General features: G+C 37.7%; 1 protein-coding gene across 2 annotated transcripts; it reads right to left on the reverse strand.

Moving 5' to 3' along the window:
* Positions 1 to 1055: 1055 nt before the first annotated feature.
* On the reverse strand, positions 1056 to 23994 carry mdfic (MyoD family inhibitor domain containing). 2 transcript variants are annotated; one of them, XM_051891281.1, is made up of 5 exons: positions 23632 to 23918; positions 23205 to 23366; positions 21203 to 21337; positions 9498 to 9791; positions 1056 to 4045 (listed from the first exon to the last, which is right to left on the reverse strand). In XM_051891281.1, the coding sequence occupies exons 2-5, from the start codon at positions 23296 to 23298 to the stop codon at positions 3795 to 3797; spliced, it is 774 nt and encodes a 257-aa protein (XP_051747241.1). In that variant the 5' UTR covers positions 23299 to 23366; positions 23632 to 23918; the 3' UTR covers positions 1056 to 3794. The 2 variants fall into 2 exon arrangements, with proteins under 2 accessions (XP_051747241.1, XP_051747242.1); XM_051891282.1 differs by lacking the exon at positions 21203 to 21337 and having other exon boundaries at positions 23632 to 23994.
* Between the last annotated feature and the right edge of the window lie 4 nt (positions 23995 to 23998).

Consider the following 23998-nt stretch of genomic DNA (forward strand, 5'->3'; position numbering starts at 1 on the left):
TTTTGCTTCGCCATCACAGTAATAAATTATATTGTAAAATATAATAAAACAGAAAATAGTTTGAACTGTAATAATTAGTGCGGTCAAATGATTAATCCCGATTAACTGCATCCAAAAGTTTGTTTATATATGTGTACTGTGTATATTTATTATGTATATATAAATACACACACATGCATGTATATATTTAACAAAAATATACATTTATATATAAAATATTTTTATATATAATATAAATTATATAGAAATATGTATACATGTAAACATTTCTTAAATACATACATGTATGTGTCTGTATTTATATATACATAATAAATATACACAGTACACACATATATATTATGTAAGCACAAACTTTTATTTCACAATACAGGTTTACCTGTATTTTTGATCAAATAAACAGACTTTTTTCAAAAAAAAAAAAAAAAAAAAAAATCTTACCATCCCCAAATTTAACAGAATTAACAATAGCGTAAATATATGCACACAAATTAAATGCTAGCAAATGTGACACATTTTTGAACAGTTATTCTACACAAAATGAACTAAGCCAAATTTCAAAACAAAAACGTGCACTTTGCACTGCAAATAATGATGGTATATTATATAACTATAATATAAGGGAAACACTTCAGTTAACTGACAAAAGGGCACAAAGCAACGTCTTTTGGAGGCATTATCAGCCACCTTCCAAAACTCCTCAGCCAATTTAATAGACTGTACAACTCCTCTAACCTTTAATTCAGTGTGACGTACCATCCTGAATCTATCACAAACCTTCAAAATCTCTCTGGAGACATTACAATTTGATACGCCGACTATGATGCTAACGATATACATTATATCCATCTCTGAACCTTGTACAGGTGAGTCAATTACCGCATGCCTGAATGCGATGGGAAACAGCCCAGCTGCACTGATGCATGACATGCACCTGATAAACATTCAGACCACGGGCGGCTTTCTGAGAAGAAAAAAAAAAAAAAACGTGTAGCCGATTTTCAGTGAATAATCACACAATTCTGCATCACAAAGCAGGTACAGATGTCTTAGTCTCCAGTTTAACATTTTATTTTTAGAAAATTGTAATGTTGATGGTCCATTAACAAAACAACGCTTGGTACATACTGCAGATATTTAAAAAGTGATTTAAGGACAAAGAGGAAACACATAAAAACATCAAACTCTGCTGAATACAGTATGCTGGACAGATAAAAATGCTAAGCTTTATTCACATTCTTTTTTTAAAAAAATGTTTCAGAATTATAGAACCTGAATTTTTTTATGTGGAAAACATGATTTTTTTTTTTTTATAGACTATTACATCTTTGTCTGGTCGTCTGAAATTGCAATCAGCTACAGATTTGCAATTAAATTTAAACAACTGTCTCTAAAAGGTATTTCCTTTTCTATCTCAATCTTTTTCTCTGAGAAAGGAGATTTTACATTAATGTATTTATGTCAGTGTATATTTTGGTATCAATGTATTTATTTGTATTTTTAAGCTTTCTTAAATATGTTAAGAAATTGATTAAAATGAACTTGGAAATGAAAATTTTAAAAATATGACTTGAGTTTTAGTTTGCTTACTATTAAAATGCATTTTATTCATTTGAAAAGCCTTTACAGTAACAACAAACTTCTATAAAATCTTAAGTCAACTATATTTTTTGCATATTTTCAGTGTAAAAGAGCCAGTCTTAGTCAGTTTGGTCTAAAAGTGGGTCTCGTCAAAAGACACACAAGAACTAGTCTGATTCTGGAGAGGTAAAGTCTGTAGAGGTAAAGTTGTTTGTTTTGAACCGGTTTCAGTTGAAAGTTTCAGGTCAGTTCTGTCACACTGTGTTCTGAAGTGCAGTTTGGCAAGTATGTCGTAAGCAGTTTTGACGAGATGAGTCAGACGAATCACAAACACACGACGTACCGGAGGCATTACGCACTATGAACAAAAACTAACTGTGTTAACGTTATGATGCTAACATAAGCTTACGTAATGCCGACAAATGCCAGCTTTGTACAATTCACAAGAAGGTCTCAGGCAATGCAATCTGAATTACATGTATGATTTAACAGTCAAGAAAAGTAACACTTTGCAATAGTGTGTTCAGTTTTCACCTAAGTACTAAAGCAAAAAGGTGCTTTTATAGTGTATATTTAGCAGAGGCTTAATTTAAAAAAAAAAGTCAAGTTTATGCATAACTTGCAAGATGCATAAAATGGATTTCGGCATCTGCATTCTACACTATGGACCCTTTTCACAGACTGTGATGACATGTTCATCAGCATCGTAAAAGTTTTTTTTATAGTTTCTTTTTTTTTTTTTTTTTTTAAATGTATGTACATTTATGGCACTATACTTTGTATTATATTACCTTTGCATCAAATTACAAAAAACCTAGTTAGGATGTTTCTAATACAGCGGTTGAGGGAGTGACAGTAAAACTGACATTAATCTCTATTTTTTCCTCTTTTTGAAAGTTGTGAAAACACTATTGAGGAGTTTTTCTTTTGCTATTTGAGCAAATGGGAACACAAAAAGTATATACTTGAAGGATTAGTTCACTTCAGAATTCAAATTTCCTGATAATTTACTCACCCTTATGCCATCCAAGGCTTTCTTTCTTTCTTTTCTTAATAAAAAAATTAAGGTTGTTGAGGTAAACACAACGTGTGACCTTTCCAACGTGATTACGTAATGCGTGGCACATCGCAGAGCTAGTGCAAGAAGAGCATCTGTGGTTAAAAAGTATATAAATTTTTCTTAGAAAATGACCAATTGTTTCGCTAGATAAGACCTTTATTCCTTGTCTGGGTTCGTGTAGAGCCCTTTGAAGCTGCACTGAAGCTGCAATTTGGACCTTCAACACATTGGCAGCCATTGAAGTCCACTATATGGAGAAAAATCCTGGAACCTTTTCCTCAAAAACCATAATTTCTTTTCAACTGAAGAAAGAAAGACAAACATCTTGGATGACATGGGGGTGAGTAAATTATCAGGAAATTTGAATTCTGAAGTGAACTAATCCTTTAATGTAGTCTCTCATTCACAGCTATAGAAGTTTACCCAACTATAACGACTTCCGCTTCTGAGAAACCTGGAAATGTGAAAAGGGTCCATTCCGTGTATCCAGTTCTTTTGTGTATCTTTAAAGCACCAGCAAGCTAAATTGCTAATGTCATTTCAAGAACTTAGGGACATTTTAATTAAGTGAGCTACAGTAGACACAGTTTAAATAAAGACTTACAAAACTGGCTATCATTTAAACAGCCCTCTCTGTTTTTCAGAAACAGTTCAAAATAAGAATCCCACTTAACACCCACAAAGGCTTGACCTCTGACAGTGTGAAAGCGCTATGTTTCCACTCAAATTACAGTGATGTGCAGAGCGACCTCAAGTCATGTGACGTCTACCGTTTTAATTTCAACATCTGCAAGTTTTTAAAATTATAAAGTGTGAAATATCGTTGAAAATAAAAGAAACATGTTAAAAACCTCTGCAAAAAGAGATGAAAACTCAGTTGAAACAGTAAATAGGACAAGCTCTGATACATTAAAGCATTGAATATAAAGCGCTGAATATCTATGCTTGTGTGCACTTTTAGTCTACGAGGATATGTGAAGTACATAATGGATTTTTGTCCTTTTGTATGACCTTTATGGTCATCTTGAGCTCAGGAACAGATTTTTCACAAGTGTGAAAAGAACACACTCAGTAGCTCTCATTCACACACACACACACTCACTCTTTCTCGCTCAACATCTGTCCTGGCTGTTGCCTGCATGCATCTGGGCTTTTATGTTGGGAAACAGATTCCGCAGCACTCCATGCAGATCTCCAGGCAGTCCGAAGACTCACAGCATGCATCCATAATGCCACAGTCCATGTCACAGGGGCAGTTGCAGTCGTCTCCCAGGTCGTCTGCGCAGCAGCAGCAGCAACAGGCTTCTGATGTGCAGGTGCCGCACGAGGCCTGAGCCACCACCATATTGCACAGAGTGAGAAATTCACAAAAAAGGCAGGCCAGGATGCAGTGGACACAGCAGTCTGTTCTCGGAGTATTGCAGTGGGCAGAACAAAACAAAAAAAAACATCAAATGAACATTCAAAATTATTTTGAAGTATTTAAAGTAGTGACCTTTTTCATGCGTGATCATTTTTGCTATTTTGTTTGATGTCGCCAGTGGCTCGCATTACGCACTTCACCTTTAAATAAACAAAATTAGGCATAATATTTATTAATTAATAAATAATAATAATAATAAATATTAATAATTATAATTATATATATATATATATATATATACACATATACATACACACACACACACACACACACACACACACACACACACACACACACACACTAGAAGTCAAAAAATTATTATTTTTAATGTTTTTGAACGAAGTCTCTTATGCTCATTAAGGCTACATTTATTTCACAATAAATACAGAAAAAACAATAATATTGTGAAATATTATTACAATTTAAAATTATGGTTTTCTATTTTAATATACTTTAAAATATAATTATTTCTGTGATGCAAAGCTGAATTGTCAGCATCATTACTCCAGTCTTCAGTGTCACATGATCCTTCAGAAATCATTGTAATATGTTGATTTTTTATCAATGTTGGAAACAGTTGTGCTGCTTAATATTATTTTATAACCTGCGATACTTTTTTCAGGATTCTTTGATGAATAAAGTTAAAAAATATCAGCATTTATTTAAAATAGAAATCTTTTGTAACAATATACACTACTGTTCAAAAGTTTGGGGTCAGTAATTTTTTTTCTTTCTTTTTTTTTGAAAGAAATTAAGACTTTTATTCAGCACGGATGTGTTAAATTGATAAAAAGTGATAGTAAAGATTTATATTGTTAGAAAAGATTTATATTTTGAATAAATGCTGTTCTTTTTAACCTTTTATTCATCAATGAATCCTGAAAAAAGTATCACAGGTTCCAAAAAAATATTAAGCAACACACCTGTTTTCAACATTGATAATAAATCAAATAGTAGTATCAAAGTATCAAATCAGCATATTAGAATGATTTTTGAAGGATCATGTGACACTGAAGACTGGAGTAATGATGCTGAAAATTCAGCTTTGCATCACAGAAATAAATTATATTTTAAAGTATATTAAAATAGAAAACCATAATTTTAAATTGTAATAATATATCACAATATTATTGTTTATTCTGTATTCATTATGAAATAAATGCAGCCTTAATGAGCATAAGAGACTTCGTTCAAAAACATTAAAAATATTAATGTTTCCAAACTTTTGACTGGTAGTGTGTATAATATATATATTATATTATATATATATATATATATATATATATATATATATATATATATATATAGTTTTTTTAAGCAATTTTTATATTGGCCATACTGGCTGACAAGAAAAGACTACAGTACGCTTGTCTATATGTGTCAAGTGTGTGTGTGTGTGTGTGTGTGTGGGAGGTTAGACTGTGGTTCAGCAGTGGTGAGAGCAAAAGAGGAATCAGAGAAATTCAAAAGGAATGAATTCCACTTTTGGGTTGATTAGTAGCTTTGTGAATAATGGGGTTATTATCATGCAAAAGCACAGGGTTGGCCACGTAAAGCTGATTAACAGCGTCCAACATTTTCGCCAGCAAATTGGTGCGTTAATGCTGTCGTTTCTCTCATCTCTGATTAACATTTAACCTTCCTCTCGCAGGGCCACCACGTACGATGCCAGATTACTGTTGTTTAAGATGACATGGATACACTGTTTTGCAGGAGCACTGAAAGGCCATCTGTTGGGAAATTTTGTAAAAAAAAAAAAAAAAAAAATATATATATATATATATATATATAAAAAATAAAAATAAAAACAAAAACATGTATTAATTAGAGCAACAGTAAAGTAGCCTGTTTGTGCATATGTAATCTGTTTGTTTATATATATATATATATATATATATACATATAATTATTTGTCAGATCGCTGTTCAGCAATCAATTGGGATATTGAATGCAAATAAATAAATAAATAAATATAATATAATATAATTAATATTAGCATAACCAAAACAAAAGTAACCTGTTTGTGCATAAAAATAATACATCAACAAAAGTTGTTTTAGATCAGTGACTTATCAAGAGCTGAATCCTCAAATTGCTCAGTAGAGCGTTTGCAATATAATACATACAACTCATATTAAATTTATTTTATACAACCAGACTGCAGTGTGCTAATAGGTACAAGATATACAAAGTTAAAGTGCATTATACAACAAACTATAAACTACTAACTACAACAAACAAAGCACCAACATGAAAAGAGAAAATCTTTCACTCAAACTAAGCTTCAATAAGCAGCACGGCGCTCACACTGCGCTCCCGCGTAAACAGTGCCGTAGAGAATAACAGTGAACCCCTACCAGCCCGGACGTGCTGCTCGGACATCTAATCAACTGTAGAACCCAAACCGCGGTGCATTGGAGAAAGCACAGCGATGTGGTGTGTATCGTTATCAGTCTAAAACGTGAATTTGCATGGCTTTCATCAGTCCGTGGTGAGCTGTCAGAGAGATTGCTGGGTTTGATTGGGGCTCTGGTGGGGGGGGGCAAGGATGAGGCCTGAAGACCACTGGATGTTCATGTTTGTTTGATCAAAGTGATTTTTTTGTAGGCGGTGGAGCTGACCAGCGGTGGTGCTGTGCAGCCTGGACAGTGTTTGAACATGAAACAAGTTTGCATGCAGGCCCACCAAAGGCTTAAAACATCAGCTTTCTGAAAAGGTCAAACAGGCGTACTTTTAGATTTCGCATGTGCCAACTTTACGACAGCTACATCAACTGTTTGCTTAATTCATCTGCTTAAAGTACTCATACACAATACATGTTAATCAAAAACGCAGACTTGCTACTTGATTAGCAATTCATTTCATAATGATTTGATTTGCGGCATCCCATTAAACAAGTATGAAAAATTACACGTGTCCACACCGATTCTTTTGCTCTATTTTTCTAGTCCTTTTTTAACTAACAATTTCTTTCTAGAAACGGATTTAAAAGCAACAGTACATAATGAATTCCCTTGGATGTATAATTTATCAGCAGCGATTAGTGTGAATCTTAAGGAATGAGAGTCTGTGTAATGTACACAGGAGACAGGCTGCCTTATCTCAGCTGCAAAACCGGCATCGCCCCAATGAGAGGGTTCATGTTTAATGTCAGCCTGAGCGGAGGATGCCCATATTCCGCGAGGCCAAAAACAGCCCCAGTGCCTCGGAGGAAATAGTTTGAGACATCTGGAAAACTCCAAAGGCTAACATCAAAAAGAAAGGCAGCGTGACATAAAACAAGCGAGCGGTGCAGGAACATTCAAATGAAGAAAGACTGACTGGCGCACGGGTTTGTTCATTGCGGCTTTAGAGACCAAATGAGATGGGGATGAAATAAAATACAAAAAAAAAAGAAGAAATAGTGGGCATCGAGCAGTTAATTTGCAGTCAATAAGGAAGTGAGCGCTGTAAACTTTCTAAAAGAGAACTCCGGATACACTGGGGAAGCTGCAAAGATGGGGAAAAACATAGCATTACGATACACCGCTAATGACCGTGCTAGCTTTCTGCGTACATCCCGCAGCCTTAATTGAATTTGTCAGAGGGATTTTAGAAGACTGCGTACTTACAACACAACACAATCACAAACACGCCATCACTCAAGGTCCTAACCCACTCGCAACGGAACAAAAGATCTCTCAATTAGTTGATTTTCTGCTGGGGTTGCTGTTATCGCAGCCGGCGACGGCAGCCAAGAACACGAGGAATCGCAATCCCCTGAGCAGAGATCTTGTAAAGCTTTATTCTTCAGCTTCCCAGGCTGTTTAGAGGCTAATTTCACAGGCAAACAGATTATGGTAATCCGTGTAAACATTAAAACACAACAGCTTGCTGTTTTCCAGGGGGAAATTACTACTTGAGAGAGAACATATTGATTCAAAACACAGTTCTACAAATAACACACACACGCACACAAGCTGTAATGAGACAGACTTATTGAACTGTTCACTCACCCCCCCCTCTCCAATTAAGATGTGAAAACTATGACGCCTTTTAAGATACACATTTCCGTTAAATCCGTGGGGAGATGATAGTGTTTGTTACACACACCTCGTAGTAGGCTCCTACTCGCAAATCACCTGAGTGATAAATCTGTTCTAAAACTTTCCGTTCTTGGAAAACTACTTTCCTGACTGTTCACACACAGGACCAAGTGTCCCTAATAAGTGTGTGTGCCTATGGGTACCTTTGTGCAAATAAATCTTAAAATAAAACCAGCAAACAAACCAAATAAATAAATAAATCCTGCATGCAAGGCTGTATTATTCAAACAATTTTTTTATAAATACATAAAAATGTACTTACTAAAACCAACAATTGTGTATAGAGCATAAAATTATGAACCATTAAATGATAAATGAATAAATAAATGAACAAAATAAAATAAAAAAAATGAATTAATATATAAATTAAAATGAAAATAAAAGATAAAAGTAAGTTGTAAATGTAAGTTCCTTTGTATAAAAGCGTCTGCTATATGATTAAATTAAAAACATAATAAAATAGAAAATAAAATAAGCCGTTCGATATGTCCCGTTCTGTTTCCAAACTTCCTGAAACACATGAGCACGAGAAAGAAATCACACCTGTCAAGCTATTTCATGGTATTTTTAAAATATTTCATGAAAACACAATTGGGCCAAGTACAGTCACTTGAGAAATCCCAAGAAGCTGAGAATGACAATTCCCAAATTTTCACTTCTAATTCAGCTAAATGCCAGGGTATGTTGAATGAAATATTTAAAAAAAAAAAAAAAAAAAAAAAAAAAAAACATACAAACTGCTTTACAGAGAATCTAAAGTTCTCAGCAGGTGCAAGACTTTGCTTGATTCAAAAGGGTTATGGTATCAGACAAGCATGACTGAACATCACGCAGTAAAGCAAACGCAATACATGAGCCAGGAAAGTGGCGCTGATACACAGAAGCAAGGCAGAGAGCCGGTCTTAATGAGAGGACACTGTGAGAGAGGATAGCGATGGCCCCTGCTGAGGTGGGGTTGACACATGGCAGACCCCCCACTCTCCGCAGTCTTGTTAAAAGGTCACACCTTGGTGACCATTACTAATGCACCAGCGATCTCCTTCATTACTGCCCTCTCCTTACCATCACACCTGACAATGTGCAAGCTGCTTTTTTCAGATCGGCCTTCTGTTTTTCCTTCCCATTTGCGAGACAATACAACACCACAGAAATAAAGAGATCAATCTAGTTGGAGTTATGAAAGATGAAATAAAGCAGTGCATTTACAGGAAACAGAACAGAAAAGTCACAGATTAGTTGCGGTTAAGCGGAGGGAGGGGAAGACCAGACATGAACAAGAAAAGAGGAAATCTGCAAGCACATACGAGTTTGTGTGCGAGTGTATGTTTGTGTGTGTGATGTCATGTACCCTCTGGAGTAGAGCCAGGTTTATGGGAACCCATCGAGCTGCTTTTACTCCTTCTGCTGCTGTCGCTGTTGACCGACAGGCTAGAGCGAAGCTTTCTTTGCACACGGTGCGAGACGGGCGACGGGTGCTTCCTAGGCTCGGAGGTGTGGCCGGCGGAGGGTGGTTGTGTGACCCCGCGGGGCGTGCCATGGCCATTACTTAGCACTGTGTGCAGACCATTCTGCTGCCTGGCAGCCTCTCCATCAATGGCATGCTGCAGGGATGTTGCTGGCTGGGGAAGAGGCTGAGGTTGAGCTACAGAGAGAGAGAGAGAAAGACAAAACATTTTTTGTAATCATCTGTTTGAACCAGAAAGACTTCACAGCTGTTCCCTGGATTGGTGACAAGGCGACAGGATGTTATTACTAACCCGAAAGAAATTAACTAACCTTTATAGCATTTATTTTAATATAAAATGCAAAACAGGAAAAGAAAACACTTTATGGCAAGATGTGAATGATAACTTTACTCTAGTAAATTTCAAGAAAAAAAACAAACCAGGAAATATGTATTTAGCAAATATTCACCAAATTTTAAACGTCAAGATTACACAAAAGTACACAAATGACTCATATTTTGCATCATGCCCTGTAAAGATTAAAATAAAGATTATGGTTCCTATTCCAATTCCTGTTGAAGATTCCAGTTTATTAATCATCCAATTAGCAATATTTTTAGTCATTTTAAGGAAGAAAGAATGGGGGGGGGTGGTAAAAAACATGTAATTACCAATTCACATTTAAGCCAGGCTCAGACTGCTACAGGAGTTTTAGACCGTTTTATCCCTGATTTACCCCTTCCGACAATCTGAGAACAATCTTGTCCAGGAACTTGGTCGGTTACGATGTTTGGCCCTAACGCAAGGCGCTTACAGATCAAAACTTAAACCTCCCAATCGGCTCACAGACACACCGGGGGCCGCCCCGATAATATCAAACATGTTTAGGATTTTAAATCAGGATGATTATGACTTTGATTACGTCAGTACTTTCACAATAGCCAATGAGAAACAAGTTTGCAAGGAGACAGAGGTGAATGCAAGAACTTTTGAAAAGGCAACCATGAAACAAGCTGCTTTATGGCTCCGTTGGACAGCGGAGATGGAGGAACGGCTTGTGGAACTGTGACAACAAAATGATTGCCTGTTTAACGTATCTTCTATGAACAAAGAAGAGCTGGGGAGAAAATCGCCTCAGTTTTGAACATATCAGGTGAGTGTAGAAAGCTGCTAGCACAAGCTAACATGCTGACGGTGTTGCCAAACAATGGTACATTTTATCCCTTGAGGCTGTGCATGACGCAACCAGATCATTTAGGATTTTAAAATTCCTCTAGTCTAATCCCAGCTTTAGTGCATCAAACCAAAGTGCTGTCTTCATTGTCTTTTATTATTTTATTTATTTATTTTTTTTAAGGAACTTCTCAATTCTCAACCCTAACACCCTGTGATCCATAACCTGAATACAGTCTCTCTTAAACCTAAGCCCACGTGAGACAGAAACACAGTACTTGCAGTCTTCATACACGTCACACACGTGAGGAGGTGGTCATGGCCTGAACTGAGAGGCTCTATATGATGCAACAGTAGTGATGGCAAAGTGAGTAAGTGACACTAGTGTGCCTTCAGCTCTGCTGGGAGTCTTATTGTACTCTCTTTCAGCATACACACCTCATGTTTATTGGGTTCCTTTGAATTATTCATCATCTCCCTGCATTTCTGTTTTTTTTTCTACCTTATTCTTGCTTTTATGCAATGATCTCTGCATTTTGTCTGGTGTGTTGTAAGGTTGAGACACCTGAATTTCTCAATTAAATCTCAGTGAAATTAGTTTTCTCTTAATTACTTTGTTTTTTTGGTGGGAGGTCCACACTGACTGTGCTATTATTATTAACAAGACAAGAAATCCATCCCACTTCTTTAAAACAACATATCACCCTGGGAGGACGCTGACAGAAATGTAAAATTACAATTAAAAACAGGCCATGGAGGCCTCATCAGCCAGCTGTCCATCTGCGTGTACACTAAAGCTCGTCAACAGGAGAACTTCAATTGTCAAACCCATGTAGGGAGTCAACTGAATACTCTACTGGCCATCAAGATGCTTCATTTGTTTAATTATGATTTAATTTATTTGAGCAAATTTTACAATCCATATACAAATTGTGGGGTAGCTGTCAGCAAAGCTCAGGGCTGGTGACTAGAAGGTTGCTGGTCAGTGTTTTTATTGTTAAGTAAAACATTGTAATGAGGTTGAATTAAAGTGAAATATAAATATTAGATGAAAAACTTATTTATTTTAGCTAGTTGCCATTCAATTAAGCTTTCCATTGTCACTGCCTGCTTGGTAACTACCTTACGTACAAAAAGTTCAAGGTGGAGCTTTTAAAAGGTATAAAAGCAACAGCAGTTATTAGAAAGCAATAATTTATTAACTGATGTTTGTACATCAGGACAGTCCACCCGGAGCAGCCTGGTGTTAAACGTCTTGCTCTAGGGCACAACAATGATGGTTAATGGATCCCCCCTTGCAGTGTTTTGAACCAGACCTGATCTTTAACCACAACACTACATTACCTTCTGCTTCGCCAGACAGCCTCAAAAGCGGCCCAGTCAAGGAATACGTTGCACATGCATCTTGCAATACATTGCTCGAACAACAGAACAGAGAATGTTGCGGGCATCTGGTGCACACTGATAGGATCGTATGGGCCCAATGAAAGCCCAAAGGCCAAGGCAACCCAAAAGAAAAGTTACCCCTCGATAAAATATAAATGTTGCCTTCAACCCAAGGTATGATAGGTGATAAAAATTGAATAGCCGCACTAAGCGTAAAAACGAGCGTTCTCTCGCAAACGGTGATTGTACACAAGCTGACAGGTCGCATTAAAACACCATGTTATGGTGCGGGATAGAAGGTGGGAGGAGAAAGAAAACAGTCCAAATTGGTCTTCTAACCGCTCCGCTTCCAACATATCAACAACTGTTGAGAGTGTACATTTGTAGTTGAATAATACATGGTATTCCTCTACACACGCTGTCAAACACATCACAGGCAAACAGGGGGTGAGTGCTTCTTGACTGTCTAAGCAGCATCCCAATTTGGTCCCCTGGATCTGACAGCCTCAAATATCCTGGGAGCATTTTTAAAAGGCCAGTGTTTGATGGATTCATGAAGAACACACAAATATAATTGCCATTTGTCACCGCACGTTTGGCGCACGCCCCACGCGGGGACGGCGGGCCGGGACGCCCAGGAGAGACGCCGCGCCACCGTGGCGTCGCTCTCTATGTAAAACTGTGGATAAACACCCCTTTGCCTCGGTGTCACAGAAAATAGCTCCGCTGGAAGAATTCGAAATTGTACCCCAAAGACATGGAAGCAGAGCATGGCGGACCTCCCAAGAACGAATATGTATGAACGTCAATGGCATAGAGCAGCATAAACAAGACGGCGAAAATTCGGTCAAGCAGGAGAGATGTCGGAAAGGAGGTGAGACGGGGCAGGATGTTCTCTCATTTGCGCTGCTCTCTATGGAGACTGAAAGGTAAAGAGAGAGAGACAGAAAAAAAAGAAAAGTAGGTCCCTGTATTTTTGCAGCTCGAGGCCTTTTAATATTTCATCCTGAGAGTGGAGCTGTTTGCTGTGCCCCATTAGGACGCCCATCAAACGGAACATACATTAATTCACTTGTCAACTCATGTCATCCAGCTAAACAGCCCCCATCCATTTCTTATCATCATCTGCTAATGGCTAACAATCATTACCTGTATAAAAGTGTTGGCCACTGAAAAAATGCAAAGTACTGTGATGGTGAAAAACAGCTTCCTGAAGTTAAAATGGTCAAGTTAGAGGAAATTTCTCTTTAAAAGGCTTGATCTTTTGTAGGCTGAAGGTATAACTTATAACAAGAATAATATGTGATTCTTTCCGGTTTACTTGATGTAGTGTTATTACAGTGTTATGTTATAGTGTTATGTAGTCTTATTACAAATGATAAAATCTGTGGACAACTAATATTGAAGCTGATTATCAAATTTTAAAATGATAAAAATCAAATCCAAAAATTAAATTTATAAAAAAATATTTAAATATGAAACTATATTAAACTGACAATATTATAAATATATTACATTTATATTTTTAATTTAGTTTTTAAAATTTAAAATAAAGAAAAATGTATTCTCCAATATCAAGGCAAAAAAAACATTCTTTAAAAAATCTTATTAAAAAAAATATTGAAAAATAATCCAGACTAGGGTTGGTGTATTTGTTTAGCTCTGTGTATATAATATGAATGCAACACAAATAACCGTTTAATGCTCCATGGGCCCGTCTCTCTGATTGAAATGCTAATTTGCAAATGTGCACTGACCTACCAAGAGAGTTCTCACCATCTCCCAAAACAGCCCGGGGTGGCATTTCTCCTAACAAACACCTATGGCAAGCTTACACCTTTCAATCCAAAGCAATATATTCTTTCAGTTGCAATGATGTCCCAGTATTTATAGAAACAAAACCATGGGAATTTGGTTGGAGGGAAGGAAAGTAGAATGAATATTATTGAAAAAGGGCTGTGACAGAAAAAAAAAAAAAACCCTTCAGCATATTAAAAATCGTTTACGGCTTGACCTTCCGACTCTGTGGCAAGGTCTTACTACCTGAGAAGAGAAGTAAAGAATTTAAATTTTCACTTAAGTGATCTATTGTCCGAGCTGGATCCATTTTGTGTATAACATGATTCTGAACCTACCAAATAAAGTGTAAAACGAAAGGTGCAAATAGCTCAAAAGTTGCCTGGTACACCCAGAACTTTCTTGATATTGTCTCATGCACAACATCTATGTATTTTTTTTAGCTGGGTTATTTAAACTTTTGTCCAATTGTGTCTTTAATACATTTATTTGAGACTACTATGTGTCTTGATCACAGTAATTGCCCTGTTCTTTGAAGCCGCCCCAAATGTCACATGCCAGAACTATTTTAACTCCATTACGGCACCTCCTCTGGTTTGCTGGCACCCTACAATATCTAATTTCTGAGAGACACCGTAGCTCACATCTTATTTTATACTCATTTCTAGCAGAAGATGAATAGGTAGTCACTATTACTCAGCTTTTTTTGTGCTACAGCACACTTTTAATTCTTTCTGACAATCATTTAAATTTGGCTGTTCGAATGAAACCTGCCGTAGAGATGTGACACCTGAGAAGGCGTTTAATATTCCAGGGCTACCCTCTTTCGCAGTCATTCACTGTCTGTCCCGCTCTCACTCGCCTATTCTTTCACTCCATCTCTCTGTAACAATGACAAGCCAAGCCAGGCGTCTGGGATTTACTAATTTCAAATTTAGTAATTTGGCTGCTGATTGAGTAGGAAAAAAAAATAACCCCTTCGGACCTTGTTCTGCTTAATTACATTTTATAAGGCAGCCGGCAACTCCAAAGACAAGGAGAGAGATTGTGAAGGCTTGAGCTTTTCAACTATTATACTCCTATTTCAAATCTGCATTTGCAGTATGTGGCATGCTAGCCATCAAAATCATTAAAACCCACCAGAAAACCTTCTGATAGTGAAGAGCAGGCACAATCCATCAGAAGTGGGGATATGCATTAATTACATATTTTTAAATTGATACTAATCATAGGGCTCCAGACTGCGACCATTTTTTGAGAATGTGCGACCAAATTTGACGTGGTCGCATTGGTGCGAGTGCACGATCACGCACTCAATCGGTGTCTGCCTACCTGCATTTACTTGCATTATGGACTTATCTAATCTGTCACGTATTATCGACTACGGCAAATCAGCCATTCTCCCGTAGTTAGTCCCGTTGGGAGTTTTTCCCTATTTTGCACCTCACTTTTCAGTGAATTAGTGCCAATTCAGGGCGGCAATTGCTCGAAAGTTGGGTTCATTATTATTCTTAATGAAAAACACAACAACAAAAAAGTACAATGACAAACTCACTTAAATAGGCGCTTTTACATTTCGATTTGAAACTAAATCTTCCGCCATCGTCTTGTCAGTCAGCTCCTCACTCTCACACTGTGCTGCATTTTTAATTGTAGTGTCTGTTCTCTAAATGAACTAAATGATTTTTATTACATTAAAAATACCAAAAACGACGGTGGGGGCGGTGCCGTGGTGAGCAAGCGATGTAACTGGTGTTGCAGCTGAACACCGGTAACACCGACTATCGCAGCAAGCCTATCAGTCACGTACACGCACATGGCACACTGATGATGAAACACGCAAATTAGGAATTAGGTCATCTAAAAATGAAGAAGTCGAGGATGCTGGTGGAACGGATGAGCCAACAAGCCAGCATACAGACTCAGACACAACTGATGACGAGAGCACAGGTGCGGACAGGTTAATTTGATTTTAATCAAACATGAAAAAACATACATATTTGATATAAAAACTATAGTTTATAGTTTTAGTTTTTTTATGGTTTTCATTTGATAGTTAAAAGAATAAGACAGCTATTCATCAGCATGCATTGATTAATCCCATGTTGTAGAAAAAAGAAAAAAAAAATGCGACCAAGTAGTACTGGTGCGACCAACTGAGAAAGTTGGTAGCACCAGTGCAACCAGTTGAAAAGTTAGTCTGGAGCCCTGTAATGCAAAGGGTATCAAGATGAATTTTTTTTAAACGTTTGATCTACATTACCTGGATAAACTAGTTAAACATTGTGACCATCTCTAGAATTAAGATTTTTTTTGTTTACATTTAGATATATGAATTTGGCAGAGACTTTTATCCAAAAGAACTTACTTATCTAAATCAATCCATGATGTTGCTGCTGCTAGCGCAATGCTCTACTGATTTCACTACTGTAGCTTGTGGTTGTTGCTTCTAAAGCAGGCCGAAACGGCAGTTTTCATACTTTCACCTTGTTTCAAAACCTGAAACAACGTTCACGCAATCCATATCTGCACCTCCTTCCGTTTCCATCACGGTGGAATGGAAGAATCCCATAAATGCAGAAGTTCTACACAAACGTGGTTATAAAACGCACATCTTGCACAGATTTAGCCATTTTACACAGCTACCACATTTTCTCGAAAGATCAATTATGACGTGACTCAGACCGAGCCTGAGGGAGCTGCCAGACTTCATACGTCGAGTGCTCCACCCTCCCTCCCGACAACTGCAAACAAAAAAATCCAGCAACACAGATGTGAGGAGGCTGGGGGTGTATTTTCAGTTTCAGTTACATCGGTGACTCAATGATTCCACCAATCTCCCAAAAAAAAAAAACATCATGCACAGAAAAAACAATTCAAAAAAGACTTGCATAAGGATCAAGAGGCAGCATGCATCTCTTGGAGGCTGTACAGAACAAGGCCTTACAGAGAGCAACTAAAACCAGCCAGGAGAGTTTATTAAAAAAAAAAAAAAAATATATATATATATATATATATATATATATATATATATATATATCTATGGACAAGGTTCCTTTATTTGCTCCGTTTCAATCTCAGCATTAACTGCACTAATGTGACAGCTGTGGGTCACTGGACTCTGTCTTCGGGGTGCCAATCAAGACCTTAAGCCTGGGAATCAGGCTAAAGGACAGGGGTGCTCGTCTGTTTCTGAGAGGCTTTTTAACGGGAGATGGCCATATCGATTTTAGCCGTGGCAGGGAGCACTGTCTGAATGGAGTCAGTCGGTGGCTCCCCGGTCACCCCTCAGTGATCAGAGGCCTGACGGAATGACCTAGCAGAGGTGCGGTGAACCTGCAAACACGCAGGGCAGGATGGGAGCACATCACGAGAGATCACTGTAATAGAAAAGGGGTTTAACCTTAATGTTGAAGCCAAAACCCTGTTAGAGGGCCAGTAATCCCTCCCGCTCAACTCTCATTTCAAGTGCTTTTCTGGCTGGAAAAGGCAGCGTTGTGTTCGGGTTGCTGCGGCAGGAGCGTTCACCCTCTCGAAGATGCATCGCTGTGCCGCTAATCAAAGCGTGGGCCTCAAATCTACATCTTATTAACAGACAGACGCCACTTTCCAATCTATTATTCTTTGCATAGTTCAAACCCCAGCGCCGCTTCCCATAATGCCCACCCTGCGTATGAAATAACACCGAGCTGATGGTCAATGAGAACAATCAGAAATGCTAATGGTGTGCTAAACCTATAGCTCACAGATGTGTAGATCACCTCTTATCAGAGGTAATTTAAATAAATTTTACACTTATAAATCTGCAGAGCTCCAAAAGGGCTTCAGCACTTTGCGAGGACGCTAATTGAAATGCTGGGAATTTTTACATATGAAATATGTCTACACCAAGACAATGAGGAAATAATTAGCACAGAGGTAGAATCACAATGGCCATTTTAATCAACCCCTGCGCTTGCATTTCACCCTATTTATTCCAGTTTTGATTCCATGACCCATGGCTAAGTAATCACTTGAAAATTACTCCTCTGTTCTAATGGGCTCTTGCTTCGGAGGAACACGTGGTCTGAAAAATTAGCATCTTGAATCAATCAACTCTTTCCGCCCAAAATGATCGAAATAAAAGGGACTCTTCAAAAGTGAATGCAGGTGAAATGCAAGTGTGCTCTCTTAGAAACAATGATTTGATTTTGAGGATTAATAGCAAAGCCTAGTTATGAACGTCAACAATAAATACCTGATCCTGAACCTAATGTAACCCCTTAGTGAAAGCACAAAATTCCAGACATAACACAGAGGCGTTGTCATCGTACAGAATGATATAAATCCTAAAAATGGCTGACACTCAAGTGAATTATTCAGTGATTAAACACCTCTAGATCATTACATCATTACACTGAAATTCATACAGGCCAGAACAAGTTTTTCTGTCGTTCAGCTGTAAGGCTGGCCACATCCCACACATATGAGAATCTGAATGTGTAATGCATTTGTTCTTTGTGTCTATACTGGACTGTCTTTCTGTAGCTTAATAGAGAAATACGCAATTAAAAGCGACACCGATAGCTCAAGCGTAGTATATTCAACCATCATCCGTTTTTATCTGCCCATGCAAGTCAACGGACAGTGCTGAATAAGTGTGATTCATCTTTAGACAGTGAATTCTGCTAGCAAATTAAAATGGAAATATGATAAAACAAGATAAACTGTTGTAAAGTGGCCAGTCAAGTTGATTTCCTATCGATTTCCTGCTCTAGGCTTTAAATATCACATCATACTTCCCAATCCAATTAGTGCACTGCCTTACAGCCCTGCTCTATCCATACTTGGCCAGACAGCCCTTATATTTGATGGTATAGTTACATATTCTAGAGCCTTATGCAGATATCCAATCACTAATTATTTGAAATTTAAAACAAGTCGAACGTGGACCAAACAGCTGAGGTTTGGCAAGAATTTTTTTTTTTTCCAGTCTCTTAGGGTTGGTTTGCATTAGGTTTTTTCCAGATGTTCACACAGAACGTGTTTTTGCGTCTAAAAACCCGAGATGCAGCACTCAGGAATAGTTTAAAATAAAGGGCAGAACGCGAGGGTTTCGAGACGCGCTTTTGAGATGTGATGCAATAATGGAAATAACAGAAATAGCCAAACAGCAGAACAGATAGCTACTATTTTTTAGATGGAAAAAAGAAAATAATCACACTGGCTATCTGGACACAGCCACTATGAGCGCCTCCTCCGCCATGAAGCCTTCAAATAAATCAGTTGTCATGCCAACTTGCTACTGTAAACAAAAGCTCACACAACGCTTGCCCCGCCTCCGGGTTCATCTGATTGGTCCACTGTTATGAAATTGACATTGATGAGCAGCACTGCATGTAAAAGTTGAAATTCTTTCAACTGACACGGCATCTTAAAAACGCGGCGCTCATGTGCGAGATGCAGCACAATGGTCATAAACATCCGTCTAGCGCATTTACATAGAAAAACAACGGAAAAGTAGCACAATGGAATGGAAAAACGCATTCTGTATAAACAGCCCCTTATGCTTAACAAGGCTGCATTTATTTGAACAAAAAGTCAGTAAAAAGTACTGTTGTGAAATATTAATAGTTTAACGATATAACCGTTATTTTTACTTTTACTTTTCATAATTTAAAATGTAACTTATTCCTGTGCTGGTAAAGCTGAGTTTTCAGCAGCCAGCCATTACTCCAATCTTCAGTATCACATGATTCTTTGGAAATCATTCTAATATGCAGATTTGCTGCTCAAGAAACATTTTATTATATTACTATCAATGTTGAAAACAGTTATGCTGCTTAACATTTTTGTGGAAACCGTAATACATTTTTGTTCAGGATTCTTTGAATAGAAAGCTCATTTATTTAAAATAGAAATCTTTTGTAACATTATAAATGCCTTTACTGTCACTTTAGAACAATTGAATGTGTTCTAGCAGAATAAAGGTATTTAAAAAAAGGTTGATAGAGGAGATTTTTTGTGGCAAACTTGCGTCTTCCATGGAACACGTTTCTTGCACGGTCCACCAGATTTCTACACAACGAGACTGTGGGAAGTGGGTGTGTCAAGACTTTTCCCCCCTCCAAAAACAAGTGGTGAGAATTTTCCAAAAACATCCTTTGTTTCAAATCTTTGTTTCCCTAATTATTTCCAACTGACCCAGTAGTGATGAGTGAGATTTTCCATCACTCCTCATCCATTTGACATCATTTGCATAAAACAATGCCCTGACTTAGTAGAACTACTGAACTGATCCACCCTTGATCTTACATGCGGAGCAACAACCGCCAAAATGTTATCAAGCTCAACGTTTTTAGAGTACACAAACCCATATGAGCAGAACAAGAAAAGTCTCTATGATGCAACTCCACGCTTTACCAGGTAAGAGAGCTCCTATTTCAGTACATTCAAGTGCTCAGCCGTGATTTCCAGATCCAGGCCAACCAAGGCCAAACCACAATGGGATATCCTTGTTCACTAAGCTTTCAAGACTTTGGCAGGAGAAAGAAACTCTGAAAGTAACAACTGCACTGCAATAGAAAGACGCTGGTTAAAATCCAGTACATTTTCTTTTAATCAACACCCAACACTTCACTCAAACTAGTGCTCAAGACTCCTACTGCACCTATAGTACTATCTTTCCAATGAAAATAACCGAGCAAAGCGCTTACGTATAGATTATGCATTATCATAATCTCAAATCAAAGCTACTCCCAAAGGCAAAGAATATCAGCGCAGCAGTAAATAATGAAATCAATTATCATCACAGTAAATGTTTTAAAATCACATCAGTGTTTTCCAGATGTAAGCTTCAGTTTTCAGTAGGGCAGAACTGTAGAAAACGCTGACAAAGGTTGATGTCAGTTGATAATCCAAATGAGATTGGATCATAAACTCTTTGAAGTTTATGGTAAAGTACAGACTGGTAACAAATGAAATGCTTTATATGGAAACAGATCAGTTTCACATACACATAACTGACTGATAGAAAAAAAAGTTTCAAAACTAGATATGTCTGTTTCGATAAAACCGTTAACGTTTTTTCTGTAGACATGGCATCTGCTACACTGCATTGGTTATAGAAAGTGAAAGCTATGAATCACTTTCAGTCAAGTGAAGACAAAACTTGTGGGCAACATTTACCAAAAAAATGCATGAGTTATTGGAGTCTAGCCAATGATGTCAAGCATGTTTGGTTTACATGACTCACACATTTGTCAGCACTTACTTCTAACAAGACCATCATGGGTGTGATTCTCCCCAGTCATGTGACCCTGCTCGTCTGAAGTGTGATCTCCTGGTATCGGAGTTTGGGATGTTTCCGTAGCATCCGATGATTCATCAGTGCAGCTGTTGCATTTATCTGGACCAAAAAAAAAAAAAAATGAACCAAACACAAATCATATATTAAATCTCTACTTCATAGCTGCCAGGAAGCCAAGCATGCAAAAGGCCAATGATGAGGTTCATGTTGACTCAAGAATAGAAAGACGAGCTCTAAATTGCCAGATAAAATAGATTCCTTTGGTGAACAGTTGCAAAACCGTGTGGGTGGATCAGGTAGGACCGGGCCAGAACTCTGGATCTCATTTTCTCGATTCTGCTCCTGGGTACACGGTACTTGCCAAGGTTTTTACAGCTATAAAGAGCGCATTCATCTAAATTGGAAAATGGATGTGCGCAAAACCTGCCTGATAGGCATACAAAAAGATAGGCAACCTTTAAACGCTGCACTTAAACTTATTCAGCTCCAATTCCATAGAGTAAACGAGACGGCGTATGCTTCTCCGATTCATTCTATTTGTGGCAGCCTTCGATGTGGCCGCACATGTACAGAGGCAGCAGGCAACCGCTATTTATTTAGTATTGTCAAAGCAGCTCTGTTGCACAAACCTGTGCTTTTCCATCACTCAAGTGCATGCTGGGAAAAAGGCATGTGACTCAGCAAACAGAAGCTTGTTTTTCACTTTTGGCGAGCATGGAGTGTTTAGTTTAGTTTTTTTTTTTTTCTTTCTCCAGCCCTTGTTACAGCGTATTATGGGACAAGATCAATACAATACAGTAGCTCTAGATACAGAGATTGATATCACTTCATCTAGGCTTGAGGCTGATGAATGGAAACCCTTTATTCCAGCCATGACTCCTCAAATGCACATACAGTACCGGCAGCCTTGTGATGCATCGCTGTATTTAGTGATTACAGTTTGAAATAAATTGCTCTATTCTCCAAGCATACACAGTCCCCAGGGAGGGAAATCCAGTCTTAACGGAGAGACTTTGAAGGCCCTACAAAAATCCATTTGTCACCGGAGCCTGTGATTGCTTACTTTGTCCTACTTTGCCATTTTTTGACAGTGCTATAATGATGCTTGGTATAAATAGGATGGTTAACGGTTCAGTGCCTAAGAAAAAAAGAAGAAGAGGGGGGCCAAGCTTATTTTACATGTGATAATCTCACAAGCAACTAGAAAGTTAATTAAAAACTATAATTGGCAGTGGTTCCTGCTAATAGTTACCAAGGCGCTCCTTCAATCTTTATTGGAAAATAATGAAAACATTATCATGCCTACTGGCGCAACATACATATGGGGAATCTGTTTGCTAGTTGCTATTTATGCAAGTCAGTTACTGGTGGGTTCAACAAGAGTGGGACACCAGGTAAAGTGGGACAATTTTATGATTAATTAACTTTAAAAAAAAATAGGAGATGGACCAAATCAGTCATCATTATTAATAATAGTCAATAAGGTCATTCAGCAAATATTTTCATTTGCCTGAAATTATCACAGTAGACGTGGTCAAGATTTAGCGTGTCAAAAAAGAAGAAAACTGCTGTAAAGATGTTTTTGTAGCATTTTAATTGCAGAAAACATACATGCTATAAAAATCCGTGTCACATTTTTGCAGATGATCTGTCACAAACAGTTTTAAGTGAAATGCAGTGACTAGCTGTCTTCAAAAACCTAAAATTATCACACTGAAGCTATATTAATAAATGTTTAGAGACACTCAAGCAATACTGTCATGGAATCACTAGAAAAATCTCAAATTTATTGTGCAAAAACTCCCACTTTTTTCATAGTCTACCCGACTACTAGCCAATACAAACATAGAAATTACAATTTATGCTACAAATATACATTAAATACATTAAAACAATAATTAATCCATGCATTCATGGTATAGAAATGATTTAGAATGTAACACATAACTAATACCACGTTTCTTACCTGTTGATTTTGACAGGAGTGGGTTTGTCTCCTCTTGAAGCTGCTTTTTTGGCCCTTCAGGCCCCTCCGGAGGTAAAATAGTCTCCGAGGACATGAGCCAGATGTTTAGATACTAAACACACCCAAAAAAACAACAATGCCCCACGCAATCAGCCCTCAAACCTGTAAGATAACAACAAACTACTGTAATATCAATCGCTTATTCACTGCGTCAAAGTAAACAAACTCAACTCCAATATCTTTCCTATGGAGTGACGTCATCCGGCGAAATGTCGTTAAAACTTAGTGGAAAGTTTTGCTTAGGTTTTTCTTCTCTAACGAAACTCAAAATGACACAAACGCACTCGTAAACATCTTATCAACTTCTTTAGTCAATGTTATTTGTTTGCCAAACATGTAACATAGCATTTCAAAGTTTGCGGATTACCTTTCAAACATGTCAACGGCGAAACTCCTTTATTCGCATCCTTTTTTTTCAGGCAAAACCGGCGTACCGTTAGAAAAAGTTTCCTTAATACCCTGCTTGGGATCAAAACTCCTTAAAAACTATCAGATTCCACCCAAAAATAGTGCAAAAAATCTCTGTCAAGCAGACACTGAATAATGAGTTTGTGCGCGAGAGTCCCGCGCGCTCGAGCTGCTGCTCCTGGAGAAACTTTGAGCTGAAACATTTTCATCACATCCGGATTCCGATGATCACAACCAGCTGCATTCAGATGTTCCAGCCGAGGCTGTGGATTGTTCGTGAAATGTTTATAAACGAGTATGTCTGTCTCTCAGACATGCAGGTATGT

This window comes from Ctenopharyngodon idella, chromosome 4 (genome assembly GCF_019924925.1).
Source record: "Ctenopharyngodon idella isolate HZGC_01 chromosome 4, HZGC01, whole genome shotgun sequence".
Lineage (NCBI taxonomy): Eukaryota > Metazoa > Chordata > Actinopteri > Cypriniformes > Xenocyprididae > Ctenopharyngodon > Ctenopharyngodon idella.